The 24,278-nt window shown below is 42.1% G+C and overlaps 1 protein-coding gene across 5 annotated transcripts in view; it reads left to right on the top strand.

The window, feature by feature from the left end:
* The window catches only part of KALRN (kalirin RhoGEF kinase), a 707,465-nt gene that overhangs the window by 176,431 nt on the left and 506,756 nt on the right, over window positions 1-24,278 (top strand). For all 5 annotated transcript variants that reach the window (XM_030942180.1, XM_030942185.1, XM_030942189.1 and 2 more), the window contains exon 2: window positions 23,089-23,163. In XM_030942180.1, coding sequence (XP_030798040.1) covers window positions 23,089-23,163 — 75 coding nt within the window. The remainder of the gene's footprint in view (window positions 1-23,088; window positions 23,164-24,278) is intronic.

Below are 24,278 nucleotides of genomic sequence, written 5' to 3' on the forward strand. Positions count from 1 at the left end.
CAGGTGTAGATAACTGTTTTAGAGAGCACTCCAATCAGATATGATATTTTACACAAATGAAAATCATTCTCACAGCTCCTGCTTAACAGTCGTGTGGCCTTGGGCAAATCATTTGACTTCTGTGAGCCTCAGTTTTCACATCTATGAAATGCAGACAATAATATCTGTCTCATGAAAGAATATGAGAGGATTTAATGAGGCAGTTACTATAATGGGCCTGGCATATGGTATGAAGCAAATGATTCTTCCCCTCCCTAAAATGCTAGAGACACAGAGTAGAAGATAGCAGGACAGTTTTGAACTTTGAGTGCCATTTAATGGAAACAGCTACTCGAGGTTGGAGATGCAACTGGAGGTAGACTGGGTGAGAAACAAGGCCAAGGATTTAGATTTGGGAATCAGAACAATAATAGTATAGTACCTTATGTTCATATCATGCTCTAAAATTTACCTGATGCTTTCATATTTGTTAGTAAGAGGTATGAGAGTGGAGGAACTCTTAGGGAGAAGAATGGAGGACCTGTCAAACCTCTGGCAGCTGGTATCTAAATTCTTCCAAGTTTTCCCCTCCCCTATGCTCATTATTTTGTTTCTCTTTGAGTTCTCCTGCCATTTTTATACCTAGATCGCTGACATATTCTTATTGCTTTTAAAGAAGCCATGTGTATCCTTTATAAAATACATTAACACCTGACATAAGATTTTGAGATAGAGACAGAAGTAATTTCTTCAGTCTCCACAGTTTACCACCCTGATATTAATAAGAGAGTGTTCTCTGCTTATTGGTCAAACACTGTAGGTTGATGGATATAATAACCAGTAAATATCAGAGATCACATAATAGAAGATTATTTCTTGCTCATGTCATAGTCTCCTACAGATGTTCCTGGTTGGTGATAACCCAGGACTCACCCTTTCCATTCTCATAGGGCTTTGCTCATAGGGCCTTGGAGTCCTCCACTGGATACTTTGCACCCAGCCATCCAAGGATGGACAAGAAGAGAGAATGTGGAGGACATACATGTGGGATGATTTTATGAGCCAGTCCTGGAAGTGGCATATGATACTTCTGCTCACCTTCCATTGACCAGAGCTCAGTCATACAACTGCTCCTAACTGCAAGGGAGGTTGGGAAATGTAACAGTCGTGTGCTTTGGAAGAGGGAATGAGCTTGGTAAGCATCTGGCCAATCTCTGCACCAACCTTATATGGATTGGTGGAAATAGTCACCACTATGGATATAGGTCAGTCCAGGTCACCAGAGAAGACTTCTTGTGCTTATTGCGTAGGGTTTTCTGGGTAGTGTTGCATGTTGAGAAATACAGCTTCCTTCTCACAGTTACACTAAGATTTCATCTAGTTAGACTTACAGCATTATATGAGTTTCCAGGACTTTCCAGGACTGGAGTGCTTTGCTGAGTGTACCAGCTGGTTTTCGTCAATGCTTGAAATTGGTAATAATATTTGCTGTTGTGTTTATAATTACTACATCATTAACGGTCAATGGCATGGGGAATTTCATGGGACTCTACATTTCCATTTAGCCACTTATTGTTGTCTAAAATTCCTCTGACAGTCTTCTGTGGATTGTTTTAGTCAATCCATTTAGTCAAGCCTACGTGAAGAAAACTGATTTCCCACCTCAGAACAGCATTGGTGTTGGCATTTTCCAAGGGGTTGGTAGAATGTCTGGCTGAGAGTGAAGGGACTCTTGGGCTAGCTGGAAGAGGCAAGCAGCAGCAGTGAAATACATGGGATCCACTGGACATCACAACAACAAGTTTCCCTCAGGTCTGCATCATCATCCAAGGTGAGGGGTCCTGCAACAAGTTTCCCTCAGGTCTGCATCATCCAAGGTGAAGAGTCACCAGAGTTTGCAAGTTGGGGGAGACATTCAGGGTCACGCTAGTCTGTGCTTCTACATTACTGGGCCATCACTCCATTCCTGGCAGGCCCCCAGGCAGTGACTAGTGGCACGTAGACATCCTTTCCTCCTTCCCCTGCCAGGGAAGGGGTATGGCAAAGGATGGGCAAGGCCCTAAATAGACAGGTGGGGTTTCAGAGCACAGTGCTAGCTGTAAGGTGCTAATTATAGGGCTCAGCAGGAAACTGAGATAGAAACCTCTGTCCTGTAACTCTCTGTCTTGTAACTGTCCAGAAACTCGGGGTCTGGGGGTTCATCCCAGGCACATCAAACACTGTGTTTGAGGCTGCACCAAACATGGCTATGTCTTAATCCTAGAGAGTTTGAAGTTCTGGGGTGACTTGGGAGCTAGATGAGACAGATCTATATGTATGAGGCTTCATGCACAGGCTTTGGAATAGGATAGACCCATATTCAAATCTTGACTTTATCCTTTCCTAGCTCTATGACCTTGGGCGCATTATTTGCTTCCTCTAATCCTCAGTTTTTCACCCATAAAACATGGGAAACAATATGTACCCCTTGGGGTAGTTAAGAGAATTAAGCAACATAAGATGTGTAAAGCACGTAGGAACCTGCACTTAGGAAGTAACCCTTAATAAATGGTAGCAAGCATCTGCCACAAAGTCCCACGAAAGCAGCAAAAACAAAACAACAGCTAAGCAGGCCTTGGGAAGGTAGGAGCTGAAAAGTGGGCTCGTGTAATGCTTGATTTACAAAGCCTGTGTTCTGTGAGGTAAGTGATCACCAGTGGGGCAGGGGTACCTTGGTCTGCCTGTTGGCTTTACTAGCTGGGCTTTCCACAGACATTGTTAACTGTGAGACTGGGTACATGCTTTTCCCCCCAGTTCAGTGTCTTTAAAATGGAAAGTAGGACTACTAAGTCAGCCCACATCTGGCCATGCAGCTTCTTTGGTACTTTCCACCTCACCGCTTTAGGACCCACACTTTCTCCTGGCAACCTGCAGCATTATTATCACACATTGTCTTCTAACACGCATGTATGTAACTAGAAGCACAAAGGTCCCTAAAATGGTAGGAAGGGGCTTTTACTGTACTGGCACTCAGCCCCTAATGGCTGGAAGGTAGAACGTATTTGCTTTGACCTTTAGCTTCAAATGCTGTGAAGTCTGGAGGGCTGCCCACGCCTTGGAAAGAGATTGGCCTTCCCTTTAAGACAAGCAGGATGAATTATGAAATGAAAGGGACTTCTTCAAGAATCTTGATTTTTAAAGAGCTTGTACAAAAAGTTAATGGAAGGGCAGATAGCTCAACTAAAGCTAGCAACTAAAGTGAGCTTGTGAACAGTTGTGATAGAGCAGGGTTTTAGCTCTCTGCGTGGGGAAGATTGTCTGTTATAGACGGAGATGAAGAAGCCCTGTTCTCCTGCTTCCACTGTCTCCAGCCAAGAAAATGCACTTCAGATTAGAAAATGCAAAATAGATTGATGCATATAAGAACCAAGAGCCAGCCAGGCACAGTGGCTTATGTCTGTAATCTAAGCACTTTGGGAGGCTAAAGCAGGAGGATCACTTGAACGCAGGAGATTGAGACCAATCTGGGCAACATAGGGAGTCCCCATCTCTATAAAAAATTTTAAAAATTAGTTGGGTGTGGTGGTGCGTGCCTGTAGTCCAGCTACTTGGGAGGCTGATGTAGGAGGATCGCTTAAGACCAGGAGATCAAGGCTGCAGTGAGCCATGATCACGTCAGTGCACTCTAGCCTGGGTGACAGAGTGAGACTCTTGTCTCAATAATAATAATGATAATGATAATAATAACCAGCAGTCAAGAAAAAATAGTAAAAGCCCTAAACTCCTTCAATAGTCATGGCTATAACAGCTGCAATTGATTATTTATGGGGACTTTATGTACATTGTCTCTCTATGAGGTTGGCGTTATTAGCCTTATTTTACTTATGAGTCCACCAAGGAACAGAGAGATTAAGCATGCTGTGTTCTTAGAACTAGACGGATTAGAACCCATGTCTGGGCGGGGTGCGGTGGCTCACGCCTGTAACCCAGCACTTTGGGAGGCCAAGGTGAGCAGATTGTCTGAGCTCAGGAGTTCGAGACCAGCCTGGGCAACATGGCAAAACCCCATCTCTATTAAAAATACAAAAAATTAGCCAGGCAGTGGTGGTGTTTGCCTATGATACCAGCTAATGGGACTGGGGAGGCTATGGCATGAGAATCGCTTGAAGCCGGGAGGCAGAGGTTACAGCAAGCCAAGATCTCGCCACTGCACTGTAGCCTGGGCAAAAGAGCAAGACTCACTCTGTCTCAAAAAAAAAAAAAAAATTTAAAAAGCAAAAACCCTAACTGTTGTGTCCATCCCCCCTGACTAGCTCTCTGAGAATAGTTCTGCATCTCAGGCCTGAAGGAACTGTATCCTGAAATGCTAAAAGAATTTGCCTGTGTGGTTTTAGAGAAACCACTAAGAAATTATAGAGTAGAGATAGGAAAATGCCTAGAACTTGAAAAGAAAGGAATGAGTAGAATCTGAAAATTGCAAACTTGATCTCATGATCTAGCAAAATTCTAGAATCTTAACTTTTGCACTAACTGGCTATGCAACCTTGGGTAAATCTCCTCATCCCTCTGGGCTTCAGCTTCCTTGTCTGTAAAGTATATGCTTGTATTACGTCATCTCCAGGGTTCCCTCTAGTTAAAAGTATTTCATCCTAATAAGTTCCTTTAATATGTTCTGACAGTTTTAGTGTTTCAGTCTTATCACCATGAAATAACTTATTTTCATTTGGTATCAGATGCCCCAGTGCTTCTTCAGAGAGTAAAGGGTTAAGAAGATGGAGTTTGGAGTAAAATAGTTCTAGGTTCAAATCTTACCTCTTCTCCCTACTAGTTAAAAGACCTTAAGCAGATTATGTAAACCCTCACTGTATCTCAGTTTTTCCTCTATAAAATGCTGGTCTTTCCTATGCTTGCATTTATTTCACAGAGTTGTTTTAGAATTAAATGAAATAATATGGATAAAGCACTTAGCTCAGTGCCTAGAATATAACAGATACCCAGTAAATATTAGTTCCCATATTTATTGATTATAAGATGCTCTTTTTCCTTCTACATTTTGCCATCTCTGAAATCAGGATGCATTTTATAGTTTATGGTGTGTAATAGTTTAATTGGCAGCAGTTTTTTCTTTTTTAATGGCACATAAACTAATGATACATTTTGCAATTCATTAAATATGGTATTTCCCCAGCATGATTCTTATCCCTGAGGTTCTCATTTCTCCTCTGGGATGCTCCCTTCTCTAACATTTTTGCAGGCCATTATTTCTTCTACAGCAAAGCAGATTTAGGGAATGGAACAGCTGGGGAAGTGACAACCTCAGCCATCATCTTATCTGGCTCGTTTATTTTACTGGTTTTGAAAATGGAGGCCAGAAAGGGGTAGAGAAATAAGAAAAAAACACAAAGGGAACTGAGGTCTTCAGATTCCTAGTCCAGTGTCCTTTCCCCCATCAGCAATGTTGTTGGCATGGAACAATCCCACAACCATGACTCAGTTGCTCTGTAGATGCCTGGGCCCCAGTTGGATGGTGAATGCTTCCAAATTTACATATAGATTTTGATGGAAAGATTTTAATCCTACAGCCACAAAGCTGGAAATTAATAGATTTTGACTACTGTTTCCATTTGCACAAATGCAGAATTCTAAAATTTTAGAGTTGAAGGGAAGAATTTTTTTTCCTGTGGGAACTATAATGTTCTCACCTTTGCCGTAGTCTGAATTGGCAAAGCCTGCTCTCTGGAGGCAGCACATTTCCTCTAAGTTATTATGTCTACAATTTCAGGAGCTGACAGCATGTGGATAATTGTGTCTTGAATTGTGAATGGTTTCTGCTGTTTGGCTGTTCCCAGGTTTGTACAGCTGAGCCCAGTGGCAAATCAATCACACAGTTCAGACACTTCATTGATTCATTCATTCACTCCATTACCTAGCACTTACTGGACACCTGCCATCGACCAATCACAAGGTACACACATAGTCTCAGCTAGTTCTCATAATAACCTTATGAGATGTTGCTTACATTTTGCAGATGGAAAAACTAAGGAATAGTGATGCTAAGTTACACTTTTTTGAGGTGGACATTGATGAACCTTCCAGATGTTGATTAGGGCATTTCAAAGCAAGAGATAACTTTATTGCTGTAAGAAAAATGACTCAAAATTGAAATAGTAATATGAATCATTTTATAGTACAATATGTGAACAAATACAGAAATATGTCCATAGTCTGTAGAAAAGAAACAGAATATTCATTGGGGATCTTATTAGCTCTAAACATTAATTATATCAGTCAATTCAGTGGTCCCATGGTGGGCTCACAGGTAAAAGGTACAGGCCCATGGGCTTAGGAGAGGGCAGCAGCAGCCTCCCTCCAACAGCACACTGGTGAGAAGTAATCCCAGTTACCCCAGCCTAGCATCTCATTGTACTTTATATTCTAGTTGGATGTATTTTGGAGTCTTCATCGCTGCATGATGAGGACTCATACCTCTTGGTGACATGTTCTCTCCCAGTGCTTCTCAGCGCTCTCCTCTGCCTCTCAATTTTAGAGGGGTAGTGGCAACACAAGTGGAGAGGAGGCTACCTGCTTCCCCTTCTGTGGTACCTTTATTGACTGAAAAGCATAGGGCCATCTCTGGGGATAGAAACTGCATGACTCTTGTGCCTTTTTGGGACGGCTTCCTGGAGGAAAAGGGATTGACAGCTGAGGTCAGAGCCTTTCTAGAGTTCTCCTTCTTATTCTGGGGATTAACCTCAAACAGCAAATTATAGAACATACAAATAAATAGAATAACAGACAAAAACGAGGCAAGGCATGGGGATTAAGAGACCAAAGAAGCAGAGGATTATAAAATCTAGAAAAGAGAAACCGGAGAAGTGGATTCATACAGTTTTAAATTTGGGTTTTTTTTTTACCTTGTCTTTATACATTTTTACAACATTAATTTTAATACGTATTTATTGTAGAAAGTTTGAAAATTATAGAAAAATGTAAAGAAAAAAATGAAATATCCCCATAATCTCACAACCCAGAAATACATTATGTCCATATTTAGGATCATATCAAATCACTATTTCAGAAGGTAAAAAAAATAAAAAAGTTGAGTCTCAGCAATCTCATATGATTTAACCTAAATTATATAATGCGTGTATCATTAGTACCCTAATTTTTACTTTATATGTTGCAAGCATTCTTCCATGAAATTAAAAATTACTCAAAAATACAAATTGTAATGGCTGATGTCTATTTAATTTATACCTATTTCAAGTTTATCGTAGCTATCTACTTTCTGTTGGATACTTGGGATGTTTGCAATTTGGGGCCACATTAAAAAGTATTACATGAAATACCTTGTTTGCAAATATCTGTCCTCATTTTTCTTTAGTTCCTTCACATAGACATCCAGAAGGGATATCACTAGATCACTTTATTATTATTATTCATATTACCAAATTGCTTCCTGAAAAAGTTGAAGCAATTTTACTTGCACTAACAGGGTTATAGGCAGGAACCTATAACCTTTGCTAGCGTTGATGATTATTGCCTTCTCAAAATCTTTGCAAATTTAATGGATTTTAAAACATCTCATTGTTTAGTTTGCATTTTCTTTATTACTAATTAGGTGGACTGCTTTTTCTTATGTTTATTATCCATTTTCCCTCCTTTTTGAAAAGTATATTTATATTCTTTGCCCATTTTTCAAATAGGGAGCAGTAATTTTTTCTCTATTGTATTTGTTATACTTTTCCTAGCTTGTCATTTGCCTTTTAAATTGTGTTTATAATCTGACATATAGTTTAAATTCTACATAAACAAAACCATCAATATTTTCCTTTCTGATTTCTTTAAATACTTTTGTGCCTTGAGAGCTCTTTCTTATTCAGGGATCAGTTAAATGACCATGCATGTTTTCTCTTAAGGTTTTTAAAAAAATGTCATTTTAAAGATTTGGGCTCTAATCTGTCTAAAATTTATTTTATTTTGGTGTATGGTATGAAGTTGTCAGGATTAACTGGATTTTTCTTTTCCAAATATTGTTTTTCCAGTGCCATTTATTGCCATTTATTGACTACTTTATCTTTTCTCTGTTGCTTTAGATTCTTTCCTTATCATGCATTAGATTTTAAAATATGCTAGATCTGTATTAGGGCTATGTTTCAGGCTCTGTTCATTATATGTTAATTCTTGTGTCTGCTTCACCTTTTAATAGTTTGAATTTAAAATATATACTTTCATATCTGGTAGGGCAAGACCAACCCATTATTTATCTTTAAAAAAAGTTTAATTATTTTTATCTACTTGTTTTTATAGGTAAACATCTAGTTGAAAATCCCTTTGGCACATAGCGGGTACTTAGAGATTCATTCAACAGATATCCACTGTAATGTTTTAATCTAAAAACATGTTGATTTTATTTGAATTTTATTTTACTTGAATCTTCTTTTATATCTTGCATTTCAAAGAGATAAACCCTATTTGCATACATGGAAAATTATACCTAATGAAAAATGGAGTTTTCTTTTACAGCTCATTTGGACTTCAGTTCTTTTAGTCATAAGACAATTTTATCTGTGAATGGTAACCAATTTTTATTTGCCACAGGATCACATTGCAGAGTGAACAGCTGTGTAACACAGTTATTCTAAACTTTAAATAAGGTTGCTCTTAAAATGCTATTTGACTTGTTATCATAACCACAACCTAATTATTAAACTTTTTAAGTGTATGAATATTTTACAGATATTCTATATATGAAGGATCAATATACAAAAGAGGGAATTTGCTCTTTTCCAATTATTTCAAGAATAAACAAGAAAAATCTGACATAGACAAAATTAAAGAAACATTAACAAAATCTGCAATCCAATTTTCAGAGATAACTGCTGTGTACATATATATATATGTACATATAGATATGGTTTTTATACACACACAAACACAGACACTATATGTACAATTGAGACATGGTTGTACATAACTGTTTTATAATCTTTTTCACACTTAACAATATACCAGGAAATTTCCCAAGATATTATATTTGTATATATTTAATGAATATTTAATGAATACATTGAGTAGATATACCATGGTTTATTTAACCACTTCCCTGAGGTTGAACATTTGAGGTTGTTTCTGATTTTTTGAAATATATAAAGCTGTCATAAATCTCTTTACTCCCTAACTTAAAATTATTCTGTTCTTAGCATATAGGCTATGTTCTGAGTACACATGCACATTTATCCATGGACGAGACTGTCTCATGGCTGTTTAGTCATGGCAAGGACTCCTCTTTTTCAGGGAGCTGAAAGAGCAGGGGACCAGATATCCCAGCCTCCTAGAGGTCTGCTAAGATTACTGGGAGAGAATTACGAGTGCTGGGGAGTTGGTGAGAAAATCATTTCAGAGAGCGTGGAACTGAGAATTTAAGCAACCTGGGGACATTTATTCTACATGTAGCAAGCAGATTTTAGTATCCAACTCACTTGGATTTGTATTCGCCACTTTCCTGTGCCTTCACACCTAGCTCTGTGTGTTAAGGGTAACATAACCTCTCTAGCTTTTCTTTCTCTGTGAACTCCTCCTACTTACTACAGCCTGACAACTAAAGTCCAAGTAAGAAAAAGACTCACAGGTGAATGACTCTCCCCAGACCTCTCCCCATGGGGCTCTGAAGGCTGCCTACTAGGTAGATGTGGTGGCTTCTTCATCTCAGATGGTGGCCCCGCTCTCAGGATGTGTTTTCAGTAGGCATGCTTCTCAGAAATGCCACCTTGACCTGTAGATCTTTATGTAGAACCCAGTCTCATAAGGGCAGGGGGACGAGGAGTTGGGAAAAGAAGGAACAAGGCCTGCCAGCTGCTGGCAGCTATGGTCATGGAGATGCCCCTGACCGTAGCCCCCTGGCCACAGGAGGAGGCACAAATGCACAATCAGCTGGGCAGCTGGCCTTCCTTCGGGAACAGCAGGCTTTCTTTTACATCTGGGGCACCTGGGTAAGGGAGCAGGCGTACTTGTAGTGCTCGCCAAATAGCCCAGATTGGGTAGAAGAGGGAAACAATAAAAATTCAGAGGACCCACACAGATGGGTGTGAGCGGTGTGGCTTACAGGTGTGCAGTGGGAAATTGAGGAGGCAGTTTTTAGCTGCTGTTTTCTGAGTTTACTCCATTCACTTACTCGTTCACTTGCTCACTCATTCGTATAATCAGTACTTATCATTGAACATCTACCATGTGTCAGGCCCCATGAAGGAGATATCAAGATGAATAGAGAAAAGTGAGCATTATGTTTACTTAGTGTCAGCTAGGTGTCTGGTTTTTCAATTTTCCTCCTTTAATCATTATAACAGCCTATGAAGTTTAGATATTCTTATCTCATGTGAAGAAACAGAGACCCACAGAGGTTAAGCTGTCCAGGGACACACAGCTAATAAATACTGGAGCTGGGAGTCAGACTTCTGTCCAAAGTCTATTCTTGACTCAGGGCTGTGACCTTCCCCTCAAGACATGCCTGTCCTGGGAGAGCTTGCTGTCTTAAGTGGAAGACAGCACGTTGAGCAAGTAATGGCCAGGTGTGTCCTATGGTTCCAGCCTCACTAGGAACACTCCAGAAACCTTATCCTGCCATTATCCAGGCTCCAGCAGATCTTGTTAAACATGTTTGCAAACCCTTTCTGCTGGCTCTAACCTTGACAGTGTCATGAATCGAGAAAGGGCCTGGGGTCAAGTTGTCATCCCTCCAATGGCAGGGGTGTCATCAGTTTGGAAGGCTTACTGGAAATGTACTGCCTTGGTGTCTACAAAACTCACTTTGTGTTCAACTAACCTCAGTTCTTCCAGCTCTTAGTAGCTCCATAATGAGAGAGAACCACCTCTGATAAAGCTTATTCTTACAGCACAGGATCCTTCACACAGCCTTCACCTTCTACCATCTGCCACAGTTTCCATTTTATCTCAGCTAAAGAATCAAAATCATTTCATTTTTTCTCTGCCAGCCCAACCACGGTATTGGATTCCAGCTAAACCGTGAGTGTCATAAAGTGTGCTGTGAGGGAGGCAGAGCCTAGATAATAGGTTCTCGTGGTTAGAACCCAAGGTAACTTGTAGACTCTCATTGTGACTGCCCTAGGCTAGTGGTTCTCAGTGATTTAGGGTGTCATAGATCCCCTTGAAAATCTGTTGACAACTGGACTTAAAAATTGTCTCTCAGAAGAATAGACACATATGGACAGATATGCAATGGTTTGCATACAGTTTCATGAAGTTCATGGCTTTCCCCCACCACATACATTTTGAGGCAGGGTTTATAGGCCTGCTTCAGTTTGTCAGGTGAAAAGTATAACTTAGTCTGTCCTCTGGTGAGAAGAGTTGAGGATTACCCAGTCTACCCTCCAGAATTCTGGAGAAGGATTTTGGTTTCATGAGATACCTAGATCACACCTGGGTTCCTATTTAGCACTTAACATTGTTATGCTTCTTTCTAAAGAAATAGCAGACATCATGAGTCAAATATTTTCCCAATCATGGCAAATTTTCTAGCTTCTGCTGGGCCCTGGTTATGCTAGGTCCACAGGGGAAGCTTTGTTGTTTGTCTCCAGCAAACATTAACTCATCTCATTGTTATTATGGATAGGGTCTAGGTCATGGGAAAACCCCACAGTGTCTTAGTTAGTCCTCTCTCTTCTCCTAGACCCACCAGAGACTCATCACCTGTCCTGTCCAATCTAGGACCTAGGTGATGATCCCATAATCCATTGCCTCTTCTCTTGTTACTGGTTTTTCACATTTTAGAGACTTCCTTAGAGCTGGAGTTTTAGTATCTCTTTTGGATTATCTGAATATTTGTCCCCCATGGGTACCTCTATATTATATTTCTTGCATGATATTGAAATTACATGTTGGTTTGTCTGACTCTTTCCTTAAATTAAAAATCCCTTAAGGTCAGGAACTCTATATTGTTTACCTTTGTACCCACAGTGATTGTAACTTTGCCTGACACATATAGGTGCTCAATAAATATTAATTGAATTGTATATGTTTGGATATCCAAGGCAATAACTTAAGTAGGGACTCAAAAATTGCTTAAAACTCCAGGAATCTTTCCATGGATAATCCATCAGATATGGTTAGCCAATTTATCTAGATATCTGAACATTGTATCAGGGGACATACAGGGTTCATGCTGTCTCATTTCCATGGGATGTGGGTATGTTTGTGTCTGTGTATGTGCGTAGGGGTATGTACACAGACCTTTGTTTCTTGGTTACTACAATAATTTGAAAACAATACCAAACAAACCTCTCTTCTGTAATCTCTCTGTATGTATATCCCTCCAATGCTTCTTCACATTTCTTTATCTCCATGATATATCTTAACATCTCTTTCATCTCTGCCTCTTTCTGTTTTGGCTGACATATCCCAAAGACAGCATAGACAGCAGCCACTCCAAGTAGCAATGTCACACTAGTTCAGGACCAAGGACAGTGGCATACATGTCCTGGCCATGGGGAGAGGGTGCTTTAGTTTCTAGTTTGTTCAGTAAAATGACCTTTGGATGTGTCCCTTCTCAGCTGTCAGACCGCACCTGCAGTTCTGCAAACCTGGTTGTTACTTTGGTCCTAGTTGTTCCATGTATGTGGTGGACCTGTGCCCAGTCTGTGCCAGTGTATCCCTGTGACATTGCTCATTGATAGTCATGGTGAGGACACTGGAGCAGGAGTGGCATGGTTGTAGAATCAGAAAGAGTGCAACTGAAAGTGGGGAGAAACTCTGGGCTTGTGTGAGAGGGTCTGCTCCAGGAGCTGCCTGTGAGGGTCCTCTGCCCTAAACTCTGTGGTCAGCCATTGCTACTTTACTGCCACCCACATGGGGGTTGGAGAGATGGTTGAGGGGATAGGCATCCAATAGGTGCTGGACAATTTCATATTTAGATATCTGCCAGAGTGCCTTCCATAATGACAGAGCCCCGAACTGGCTTTTCAAGTCAGCAACTTCATGTTTAGCTAGTCTTTATGCCCTGATTAAATTAAGTATTAATATTATTGATGTTTGTGCTGGGGAAAAGGGAGGGGGATTGAGATGAGGGTCCCAAGGAGCAAAGCTTTTCTATGTCTGAACTTGCACAGCACACACCTTCTACCCCAGGCACCTTTGTAACTGTCTCCAAATATATTATAATAGCAAATACACAGCTAATGTTCAACAGTTGGATCATAGTAATCACTGACAAGCTAATGTTCTGTGTTACTTTGAGGACCCATCCAAGAGCAGTGCTTAAAGTAACAAAAAAGACAATAAATCTACCACGAGCACCACTGCCTGTGATGTATGAGCACTTTAGATAACCTGGTGAGTTAGAAAACAGTTTCAAAACAAATGCAGTGGGTGGATAGAATCACTTCTGAAGTGGCCATTTTCTTGTGTCTGCACCATACTCCAGATGTCAATTTTTCTGGGGAGGGAGGGAGGGAGGAAGAGTGAATAAGCCTGTGTATATTGCAGCTGAGGTCTCAACTTGAGCTAATATTAAATCTTGTGAAGAATAAACAGAAATGGTTTGCTCATTAGCTGGGCTTAGAGAGGCGTTACTGTGTGTTTAAAGTGCTAATTATTAGTGATCTTTAATGGAGCTAATTTAGCAATGGAAAGTGTTACAAATTTCCGTTCCTCAAAGGTAGCCCATTATCCAGGCCTTTATAGCTAATATTGACTTTAGAAAGTTAATATTGAAATTGGCCTCAATTAGAGTTCATGTGAGAGAGAAAGAAAGATGAACATGGAGGTAGAAATAAGCACAAAGAAGCACCATGGGAGGAAGAGACATGGCAGTTACTAACACTTTTTATGTAGAAGGTGTCGTGACACTTGGGATGTGAAAAACTCTGCCTCTGGGTCACTCATTAAGTGCCAGCTGTGTACCAAGCACTAAAGCTATTGAGAGAAGTACTCAGCCCCTGCCCTCAATGAGCTTAGAGTCTAGTGAGGGAGCCAGATGCAGTGGTGAACAATGGCAGAATAGGGAGGTACATGCCAGTGATATACTGAGGCAGACAAGTGAGTCCAGCCTAGATGGTGATGGAGCAGTTAGGGCAGGCACCCTAAGGAAGCTGTCCAGCTCACTATGGTGCAGGGCAGAAGATGGTTGTTTATGAAAATAAACTTCAAATGCATATCAGAATTGAGAGAAGGTAGACATTGCTTTTCTCCAGTGTAAAGGCTGCCCAACCTGGTTATCAGCCAAGTCCCTGGCTGCTGCCTCAGGTTACAGGAGGCCTGGTCAGTTTGCTTAGAAAAGCTCAGTATTTAGCAATTGCCAAAAGAAGAACACTTTTTTTTCCCCTTTTTGTGTTGAAATCAGGTTAGCAGAGGCTCCTGGGTGTCCTTTGCTTAGAAATCCCATGGCCAAGGAGGAGAACTCTGCCGACCATCCCTCCTGCACACCTGCCACCTAAGGAGGGGGATGCTCCTTGGTCCATTTGATGTTCGTGGGTGACAGGGATGAAGGACGACTGTGGGGAGTTGGCCTCATTGAGCACAGGTAGATTTTCAGGTTGGGGAGAGACATGTGGGTCTCCATACTGCTGTGTGTTTGGTTGCTGATATAAAGCTGCCCAGTCTTTCTCTCTCTGCCAGGTTTATTCCTTCCTCTAAGCACACACTTTCTGTCTTGGTGGTAGGTGTTTTTGTTTTGTTTTGTGAGATAGAGTCTCCCTCTGTCTCCCAGGCTGGAGTGCAGTGGCACGATCTCGGCTCACTGCAACTTCCGCCTCCTGGGTTCAAGCAATTCTCCTGCCTCAGCCTCCTGAGTAGCTAGGATTACGGGCTCACACCACCACAACTGGCTGATTTTTGTATTTTTAGTAGAGACAGGGTTTCGCTATGGCCAGGCTTTTAGTTGGCCAGGCTGGTCTCAAACTCCTGACCTTGCGATCTGCCCACCTGGGCCTCCCAAAGTGCTGGGATTACTGGTGTGAGCCACCACATCCAGCTGGTGGTAATTGATGTAAGGAGAACTCTAAGGAACATATTTATAGTCACTGGAGGCATTTTTCAACAGTTTCCTTAATAGCTCCTTAGGGTCTATAAAGAGGAGACAGGAACATTCACCTCCATTTCTTTCTCTCTGTGTGTGTGTGTGTGTGTGTGTGTGTGTGTGTGTGTGTGTGTGCGTGTGTGCGCGTGTATCTTTCTCTCCAACTCTTTATCTCTTGCTCTTACTCCTTTTCCTTATTGTTTTCTCCCACTCTTGCCACCTCTCTTTTTCTCTTGTGTTAACATAGGAAAGGAGGGGATGAAAGAAGGAAGAATGAAGGGAATGAAGATCTTGCTTCTAATAGGTTCTCTGCTAACTCCAGTTTCACTGACAGTGTCTTCTCCTAAGGGCCTCGCCCATCTATTTTCTACACGGAAAAGACCAGGACTTTAAATCTCTTTCCTTTATGATTCAGTTTCACATTGCACTTTCTTTTTTTTTTTTTTTTTTTGAGACGGAGTCTCGCTCTGTTGCCTAGGCTGGAGCACAGTGGCCAGATCTCAGCTCACTGCAAGCTCTGCCTCCCCGGTTTACGCCATTCTCCTGCCTCAGCCTCCCGAGTAGCTGGGACTACAGGTGCCCGCCACCTCGCCCGGCTAGTTTTTTTTTTTTTTTTTTTGGTATTTTTTTAGTAGAGACGGGGTTTCCCCGTGTTAGCCAGGATGGTCTCGATCTCCTGACCTCGTGATCCGCCCGTCTCGGCCTCCCAAAGTGCTGGGATTACAGGCTTGAGCCACCGCGCCCGGCCTTCACATTGCACTTTCATGGGGTCTCACATAAACTGTCCGCCTGCTACTGTCCCAGCAGATCCCAGGAGGTTACCCACAAACATGCTTCCTGCCTCTCCTGGGAGTTAGGGAGAAGATCAAAAGAGACAAAGTTCCAGTGCCCCTACGCCCTATTCTAAAACTAACTTCAGCAGGGGCCAAGTCCCCATATCCTTAAAGATAAAGCAGAATGTGACCTGGAGGTTGGGATCAGAGCCTGCTGGGCCAAGCCCTATTCAGGAGCCACAGCCTTCTTCTGGGACCATCGAGATTCCACCTAACGCTACCCCTTGCTGTAGCACAGACCTGGGTCTCGGAGTCTCCAAAGACTTATAGTGGCATCTTTGCCGATGCCTCCCCAGGCGTCCACCCTGTTGGGAGTCAGACCATAGAGCCCACCCTCCTCCATGCACTCCTTTTCATCACCCCCTAACTCTGCTTTTCTGTTCAATGAGTAAAATCTCTTCATCCATAGCATACAGTTTGTTTGCCCCTCCCTCTCTGCCTTGGCATGTACTGCTTCCCACCATCCCTTGCCTCTTCCGTTATTTACAATCTAGTTTGAAGATCATCTTCTCTGTGGAGACTGACCTGATGGATCATCTCAACTTGCCATTCTCTGTCTTCTCTGTGCCTGTGCGTGGTCAGTTTCAGTATTTCTTGACTCTTTTTTTGTGACAGGCACTGTGCTGGGTTCTGGGGTAGAATAAGGAATACTACATGTTCCCTACCCTCAAGGCATCATGATCAGTTAATGGGGAGTAAACGAAAACGTATAAATGCCATTCAGGAGTGATGGAGTATCAAGTACAACTGGAGACAGCTCAGCTTGATGGGGAGGCCAGGGAAACTGCACAGAGGAAATGACACATTAGAGACAGATTTAAGAGGTAGGATCAACAGAACCAAGTAGCTGAATCAATATGTGTGATGGAGGAGGGGGAGGAGTCTAGAGTGCTTCCCAGGTTTCTGTTTGGTTAGCTCCGTGGATGACGGCACCAATAATTAAGATATAGTGGATACAGGATGGTCAGGTTGGGGGAAGGGTGGGAGGATCTTTATCAGAATCTCACAGTCTTCACTGGTTTTTTATGCAGTCTGGTAGCTTCCTGGTATCAGGGGAAATGGACACTGGGTATTTTATGAGGCTGGAAATTCTCAGAGAGTAGAAATTGGGTTTCCCCTCCAAGGGAGAGAATTGCCTGAGATGGGCACTGTGTTCTCAGATGCAGAGCTCCCCAGGTGGGAACACCCCTCCTTTCTGTTTCTTGTCCAGCATTTCCCCAGTGTTCAGGGCTTTGTACCTGTGAGTGGGGGTGCAGTTGGGATAAAGAGGCATAAAGGGACTGGCTTCTCTGTCCTCCAGGGCTGTCTTAGAGATGGCATCTTGGTCTGTAAATATTATCAGTGACAGTATTTATGGTACTGAGAGTAGTTAGAGAAGGTGGGGCTCTGAGGGTAGGAAGGAAGATTTGTGGTGAAATTAAAACATCTGATACATGAAGGAATGGTTTAAGCTACCAAAATTGTGAGCAGTTTGGACAGGTGTTATTCATAAACACTCCTGCCACCAAAAAGTAAGATGTAGTCCAGTCTTAAAGCCCTGGAAGGGGAATTCATCTACCTCCCAGATAGCCTTTTTATTCCAGAGCTGAATTTGAATAATAGATAATTATAGGGTAATGGCTGAATCTCTAGAATCTCTGGGCAGTGGAGAGGGGTCTTCCCATGGTAGGGGCTGGAGGGGTGATGAGTAGTGTTAGATGAGATTTTATGGGTCCTGTTTAGGCCAGGCTACAGGATGCTTTTCTCCATCTTCTGCCTCTGAGATGACTCTGGAATGGAAAGACATACTTTAGTACACAACTTCCCAAAGTATAATGTGCATGTGGATCAGCTGGGTTTTTGTGTGTGTGTGGTGGGAGGCATTGGGACTGGGTCTTGTTCTGTCACCCAGGCTGGAGTGCAGTGGCGTGATCACAGCTCACTGCAGCCTTGACCTCCCTGGCGCAATCAGTCCTCCCACCTCACCCTCCCAAGTGGCTGGGACTGCAGATGTGTGCCACCATGACTGGCTAATTTTTGTTGTATTTTTTTATATAGATAGGATAGATAGGGTTTTGTCATGTTGGCCATGCTGGTCTCAAAATCCTGGGCTCAAGTTGTCTGCCTGCCTTAGCCTCCCAAAGTGCTGGTATTATAGACATGAACTGCCATGCCTGGCCTCACCTGGGTTTCTTGTTAAAATGTAGGCTCTGACTCTGTAAGTCTGGGGTGGAACTTGAGATTTTGCATTTCCAGCAAGGTTCTAGGTATATGTGATGCTTATTACCTTGAGTTGCAAGGTTTTAGGACTCATCTTTAAGAAGCTCTTTTTTTTTTAAATTTTTATTTTTGAGTCTCCTTGCATTTTGTACAGGTGATATCCTGTCTCTGATAACAGTTTAATTGTCCTATTTGGAAACCTGTTTGTCTCCGCTTGGAAGCCCCTGGAGAGCAGGATCCATTTCTTATTTGTCTTACTATCACCAAAGCCTGACATATGACCTGGCACATAGTGCTCAATATAGAATTAATGAAACAATGACCTTAGGAATAGGAAAATTTCAAAATTACAACCAAACTAAGGTCCCGCCAAATGAGCTCCTGCATCTCTCAATTGTAAGCCAGATCTCTCTTATGCAGCCTCTGCTTCAGTGACTCAGTGCCATTTTGAGTAAGGCTCCCATGCTGGACACCACAGGGTGAAGCAGAAAGAGAAGGCAGAAACCTGAGCATAGGGAAGTGTGCAGAAACAGGGCTCAGGCCCACTTGAAGCAATGTTAGAACACTTACATAGTAACTTCTACATAGGTGCCCATTAAAGGGGTGTGTCTGAGAACCAAAAGGAAACAAAGAGCAATCCATGGATACTTTGGCAGCTTGAACCTCCAAATGCTCTATAAATACCCACTCTGTTGTTTGCTTCTTCACTTGTTGAAATAAGGATTGCTTTCTGAAGGAGGTTAGTATGGAACACAGGTGCCCTGGGGAATATACTGCTACTCTACACCCACAAAACCACAGACAGGGTTGGTGGCTCAAGGGTCAGTTTTACCATTGCCATTAAGGTCACACAGAGGCTGGGAGCCAGAGTGAGGATGATTGGCATTTTCTAACGTGGGAAATGATTACTAGAAACAATGTAAGCATAACACATTTAGAGCAAGGAGGAGCAAAAGTGGGGCTTGGAGAAGACCTATGCTGGAGGATCCTGGGGAGATAGCAGGGATAATTTGTACTTCCTTAATAGATGTGGAGCATTTCAACTTTGCTAATTAACGGAACAGCAGGCTTGTAATTCTGACAACAGCAGGATACAAATGGGGTGGGATTAGCACTGAATGCCAGCGAAGCATGCCTTTGTCCTTAAGAAGAAGCACAACACCCACGACCCACAACCCGTCTTGGGTCAGGTCTATGAAGGTGCTACCCCTAATTTTGTTTTTTGTTTTTTCCTGCAGCAACTCCAAGGGCTTAGGGTTTTTTTTTTTAATGTCTTCTCAGGCCTTCTTTAGAGGTAGCAAGCCTGTTTCAACTGGCGTTTTTTTTTTTTAAGATGGAAACAGGTCTATGATTGGTCTAGAGCAGGAGTGTCCAGTCTTTTGGCCTCCCTGGGCCACATTGGAAGAAAAAGAATTGTCTTGGACCACACAGAACATACACTAATACTAATGACAGCTGAAAAGCTAAAAAAAAAAAAAAATTGCAAAAAAATCTCATAATGTTTTAAGACAGTTTACAAATTTGTGTTGGACTGCATTAAAGCTGCCCTGGGCTGCATGAGGCCTGCGGACCACAGGTTGCACAAGCTTGATCTAGAGTTTATTTTCTAATAGTTCTATCACATAAACTTTATACCAGAAATAGCAATGATAATGTAAGCTTGCTTCCTTCAAGAGGTTAAGCCTCATGGAAATTCTTCCATTACCCTTCTCTCATTTTGGCATTTTGGGCTACCTGCAAAATGGGGTGATCTGCCCCTGAGCATCTATAAACTGATTCTGGGGGAAAAATTGGCCAGGAAGCCAGTGAAATGTTTTATCTTCCCAAGGCGGAATGAATCTTGTTAGGGAATTTATTCCCAGTACTTCCTTTTAAAGCATATTGATCTGATAACCTGAGGATCTTAAAGGCCAACAAATATGAAGAGAAGGTTTAGAAAGTCTCAGAGTATTACAGCTGAGTAGTACCCTGGAGGGCATCTACTCAGATAGCCAGTGCATGGTGTGACAGATGAAGTCACTGACCTTGTGTAAGTCATTTTCGGAAGGGTCAATGTTTTATTCATTCATTTATTCTTTCATCAAATATTTATTGAACATTTACCATGAGTCTACCAAGACATGTACCTGATAGTGAAAACAGGTTGCTATTTCATTGGTCCTGTTTGAGTTAGCATTCAATGGACTTCTCCTTTATTATATATTCCAACAGCTGGTTTCACAAGGGCCCTGGGGGAATTGATATGCTACATAGGATCTTTAGCCAGTACAAATAGGTTTTATATGCAAGGTCACCAATTTCTGAGCTGCTGGGCTAATTAGCTCTACTTGGCTTTACATAATACATATATTGTTGAAAAGTTATATGTAATTTAATTTTTGGCAAATGAAAAACTAATTCAAATCACTAGGGGAATTTTTATTTGAAGAGACTCTGGAGCAAATGCTTTTATAATGTGAAAATTTTAGTTGTAATTGGAAATGATTGTCCCCTAGTTTGGATTTTGTAAATCTGGACACTTTAGGTTTTCTTATGGTGGACACAAAACCAGACGCAGCAGTGGCCTCTACAGGGTCGGGGAGGACCCTGGCCTGGGAAGTAGAAGCCCTAGGAATCCCTAGAACAGCCCAACCCAAGGCACTGATATTTGCTGAAGCCCATGACTGCAAGCTGCATGGACAAGCTGCACACCTTCTCTCCAGGTCCTGGGCCCTGGTGGGGAGAAGGAAGAGGTGGGACACAATGAGTGGGTGTGATGGATGAGACTTGCAGCTTCCTCTTCCTCTCCAAGGGTGGGAGTAGAGAGGAGATAGGATGGGGAACCTTTTGCTTCCATTATAGCAAATTTGAAACCCTTTCTTAAGGTCTTATGGCTATTTAGAATTAGGACCCTCTTGTGTACTGCAACACAGTAGGGGACAAGAGGGAGGACAGTGAAAAAAAAACAGGACAAGAGTTTAGGAGAAAAGAGAGTTATGTGGACTCTTTTTATATAGTAAATCTCATTAGTTTGGGCCTTGCTATTTTTGAACTTGTAAATAATCTGAAAGAAGATAAGACTGAAATTTAACTTTTATATTACATTTTTTTCTATAGCTATTAGTAGAGTGCATGGTTATATAGAGGAAAGTGTTTTAAAATTAATGTATAGAAAGATATATTTCACAAAGGAAAATCATGTATTTTGATATAGAAGCATCATTTTTCACAAACAAGTCATGTATTAAAGATCCTTGTCTAACAGATAAAGCCTAATAGATTGCCAAGGAAGCTAAATGTCTCCTTGTTGCATAAGGATGAAAAAAATACTTTATATATCTATTCATAAATTCTATAATAATTTATATTGATCCTAATTAGCCTCTATTAGTGAAATTTAATTGTTTTTCTGTGGAGAAGATAAAATTAGAGCATAAATATCTGTAGAAACTAAGGATAGAAAGTTCAAAATAATGCTTATAGGCTTTGAAGTTCAAGTATTCTTTTTTATGGTGTTACTTTGTTTTCCTATTGCTCGAGGTCTTCTCAGAGTGAGCCTTGTAGCTGGTTCTCTGTCAGCTAGTAAAGAGAAACAACTGATGAATAAAAGACTTGCAGTCTTCATTTGGTGAAAAATGAAAGAGAAAAAATAGGCAAAATGGTCAGAGACACTTAGGAAATTTGCTTTAGGTTTAGGGTATGACCTCTGATCATAGACGCTGGCATTCTGAGGACACATCTCTCTTCCTCCTTGATTGAGTGTGCAGTTGGCCCACTTCACTTCCCTAGGCCAGTGATCTTACGCCTGGCTTGGAATTTTATTGCCAAAATTCCCAGGTGGGTTTCTTGAAACAGTCAGTGTTTAGAGATTGAAGGATTGAGTGGGATTGTCCTGCCCAGCATGTTGCTTTCCTCTGTAAATTGTCAAATTTGGACCCCAAGGGTATAAGCCAAGTGGAGAAAGGCACCCGAGGGGGTATCCATGGTATCTGGTTCTGCTCCCTGAGCTGACGTAAAACCGCTCACCTTCTGGGGTCTATCTGTGTCATATCCCTAATGGCGACACATAACAGAGACCTCAGTTAGAGCTCAAATTGCTGTAAGTGTGGGTGGCTCTCCCTGAGAGTCCCTGTGGGGTTCTTAGGTTAAATGATAGGGGTGCAGTGGGCTAGCCTGGGGTTTGTGTATGTGGAAGCTGGGTCCTGACTTCCCACACATCCCACACTGGGCTGGATTGTCCTTTGCCTCCTGAGGCTACTGTTCCTCCAGGCACATCTTTAGTTTCCGTTCTCTGGGAGCCCCAAGCTTCTGCCTCCAGCCCCCAAACAGGAACTCAACTAGAACGTAAAAGGACTTTCTGAATGAGAAGCAAGATTTAGAAAGAGAACAAGTTAAACAAGGTAGTGCATTTCCTTCCCAGGAGATTTGTGTCTCCCCATCTCCTGTCTATCATGGACTGATGATGATGACATTGAGGGAAGGAGGAAGAGATGGGGAGAGGAATATTGTCATCAACTTTGCTTCCTTCTGAAGGAGTTTTGTGGTTTACTTTCCTTGTTTGTAAAATAAAGACTAATAGTTGTTGTGCCAAAGGAAAGGCAAAAGGGACTTTGTAAATCTTTATTTAGGACTTTGTAATCCATCTTGATATCTGTTAACTAATTCAACAGATATTTCCTGAGTGCTGAGTATGTTCAAGGCACTGTGCTAGGCACTAGAGGTACAGCATGATTTTGTGAAAGTCCTCCGTCTTCAAGTTGCTCAACAGCAACAAGGCTGGTTTTTTTTTTTTTTTTTTTTTTTTTTGCCCCCAGGGCATGGAGGTTTGTCCACATGAGGAGGGTGATTTGGATTGTCCTCTGCTTGAGAAGGACCGGGGAGGTTGCAGCCCTGATCACCCCTGTGGCTGGCATCATGTGGAAGGATCCCTTCTGTTGCAGACCCTCTCCTGGTCCATCAGGCTGGGCTGTAGGACCTGGACAAGGCAGGACTTGCTGACTGATGATGGGACTGGGAGACTGAGGATGGGACCCTGCGATTCAGCTAGCTGGCTCCTCTCACCGTGATTCCTTCTGGTTTGTTTTCCCACAGGGTCTTTTCGGAATGATGGTTTGAAAGCTTCTGATGTCCTTCCTATCCTAAAGGAAAAAGTGGCCTTCGTGTCTGGTGAGTATTTGTGGGACTTTCCTTTGTAAAGGACCTAGAGAAGAAGTGTGTGCGCACATGTGTTCAGATTCACTTGTGTGTTAGTGGGGGAGAAGTAGGAGAGGGGAAGTTATGCTTGGGGCAGCTGCTTCCTTTCTGCTGAGGCAGACAGAGAGAGAAAGGAGGGCTCTGGCCCCAGCTGGGTGTTCTAAAGGACACCCAGAACCAAAGGGACATTCCCCGAGCTTCCCATCCAACCGCAGTCCCCTGGCCTGGCCCTGTGAGAGTTGCTTCAGCTGGAGAATCTGGGCACGTGGCACATTCCCTGAGGTTTTATTTCAGTTCATTTCCGCATGGATCGGGGACAGGAGATTTTTAAAGGAGTTTTTGTTTCCTCCTTTTCTTTCTTTCCTGGCAGAGGGAACTCAAGTGAGGGCTCGTGTTTATATGTTTAGTTTTTGTTTTTTTCTGAATAATGACTTCCAAATATTTATATGACTTCTCTCTCCCATACATCTTGTGCACAAAGACCTGTTAATGTCTCACTCTGGGGTTAGCAATCTGTAGCTGGTGGGCCATCCACCAGTTTTTATAAATAAAGTTTTATTGGTACACAGCAAGGTATATTTGTTTATGGAGTGTATTAGTTTTCCATTGATGGTGCAACAAATTTCCATAAGCTTGGTGGCTTAGAACAACAGAAACTTATTATTGCACAGTTCTGGAAGCCAGAAATCAGTTTCATGGGGCTGAAATCTAGGGGTCAGCAGGGCTGTGCTTCCAGAGGTTCTAAGAGAAAATTGGTTCCTTTCCGCTCCCAGCTTCCAATGGCTGCTGACATTCCTTGGCTTGTGGCTGCATCATTCCCATCTCTAACTCCAGGGTCAAATTGCCTTCTCTTGCATCTGTGTCAAATATTTCTCTGCCTCTCTCTTTTAAGGATACCTGTGACTACATTTAGGACCCATCTAGATAATCTAGAATAATCGCCCTATCTCAAGATGGTTAACTTAATCATATTTGCAAAGTCTTTGCCATGATATGTTTGTGGACTATTATTCAACCTACTACAGATAGTGTTAATGGCTGCCTTCTCACTACAATAACAGAGTTGAGTAGCTATTGCAGAGACCATT

Source organism: Rhinopithecus roxellana, chromosome 1 (assembly GCF_007565055.1).
Source record: "Rhinopithecus roxellana isolate Shanxi Qingling chromosome 1, ASM756505v1, whole genome shotgun sequence".
Lineage (NCBI taxonomy): Eukaryota > Metazoa > Chordata > Mammalia > Primates > Cercopithecidae > Rhinopithecus > Rhinopithecus roxellana.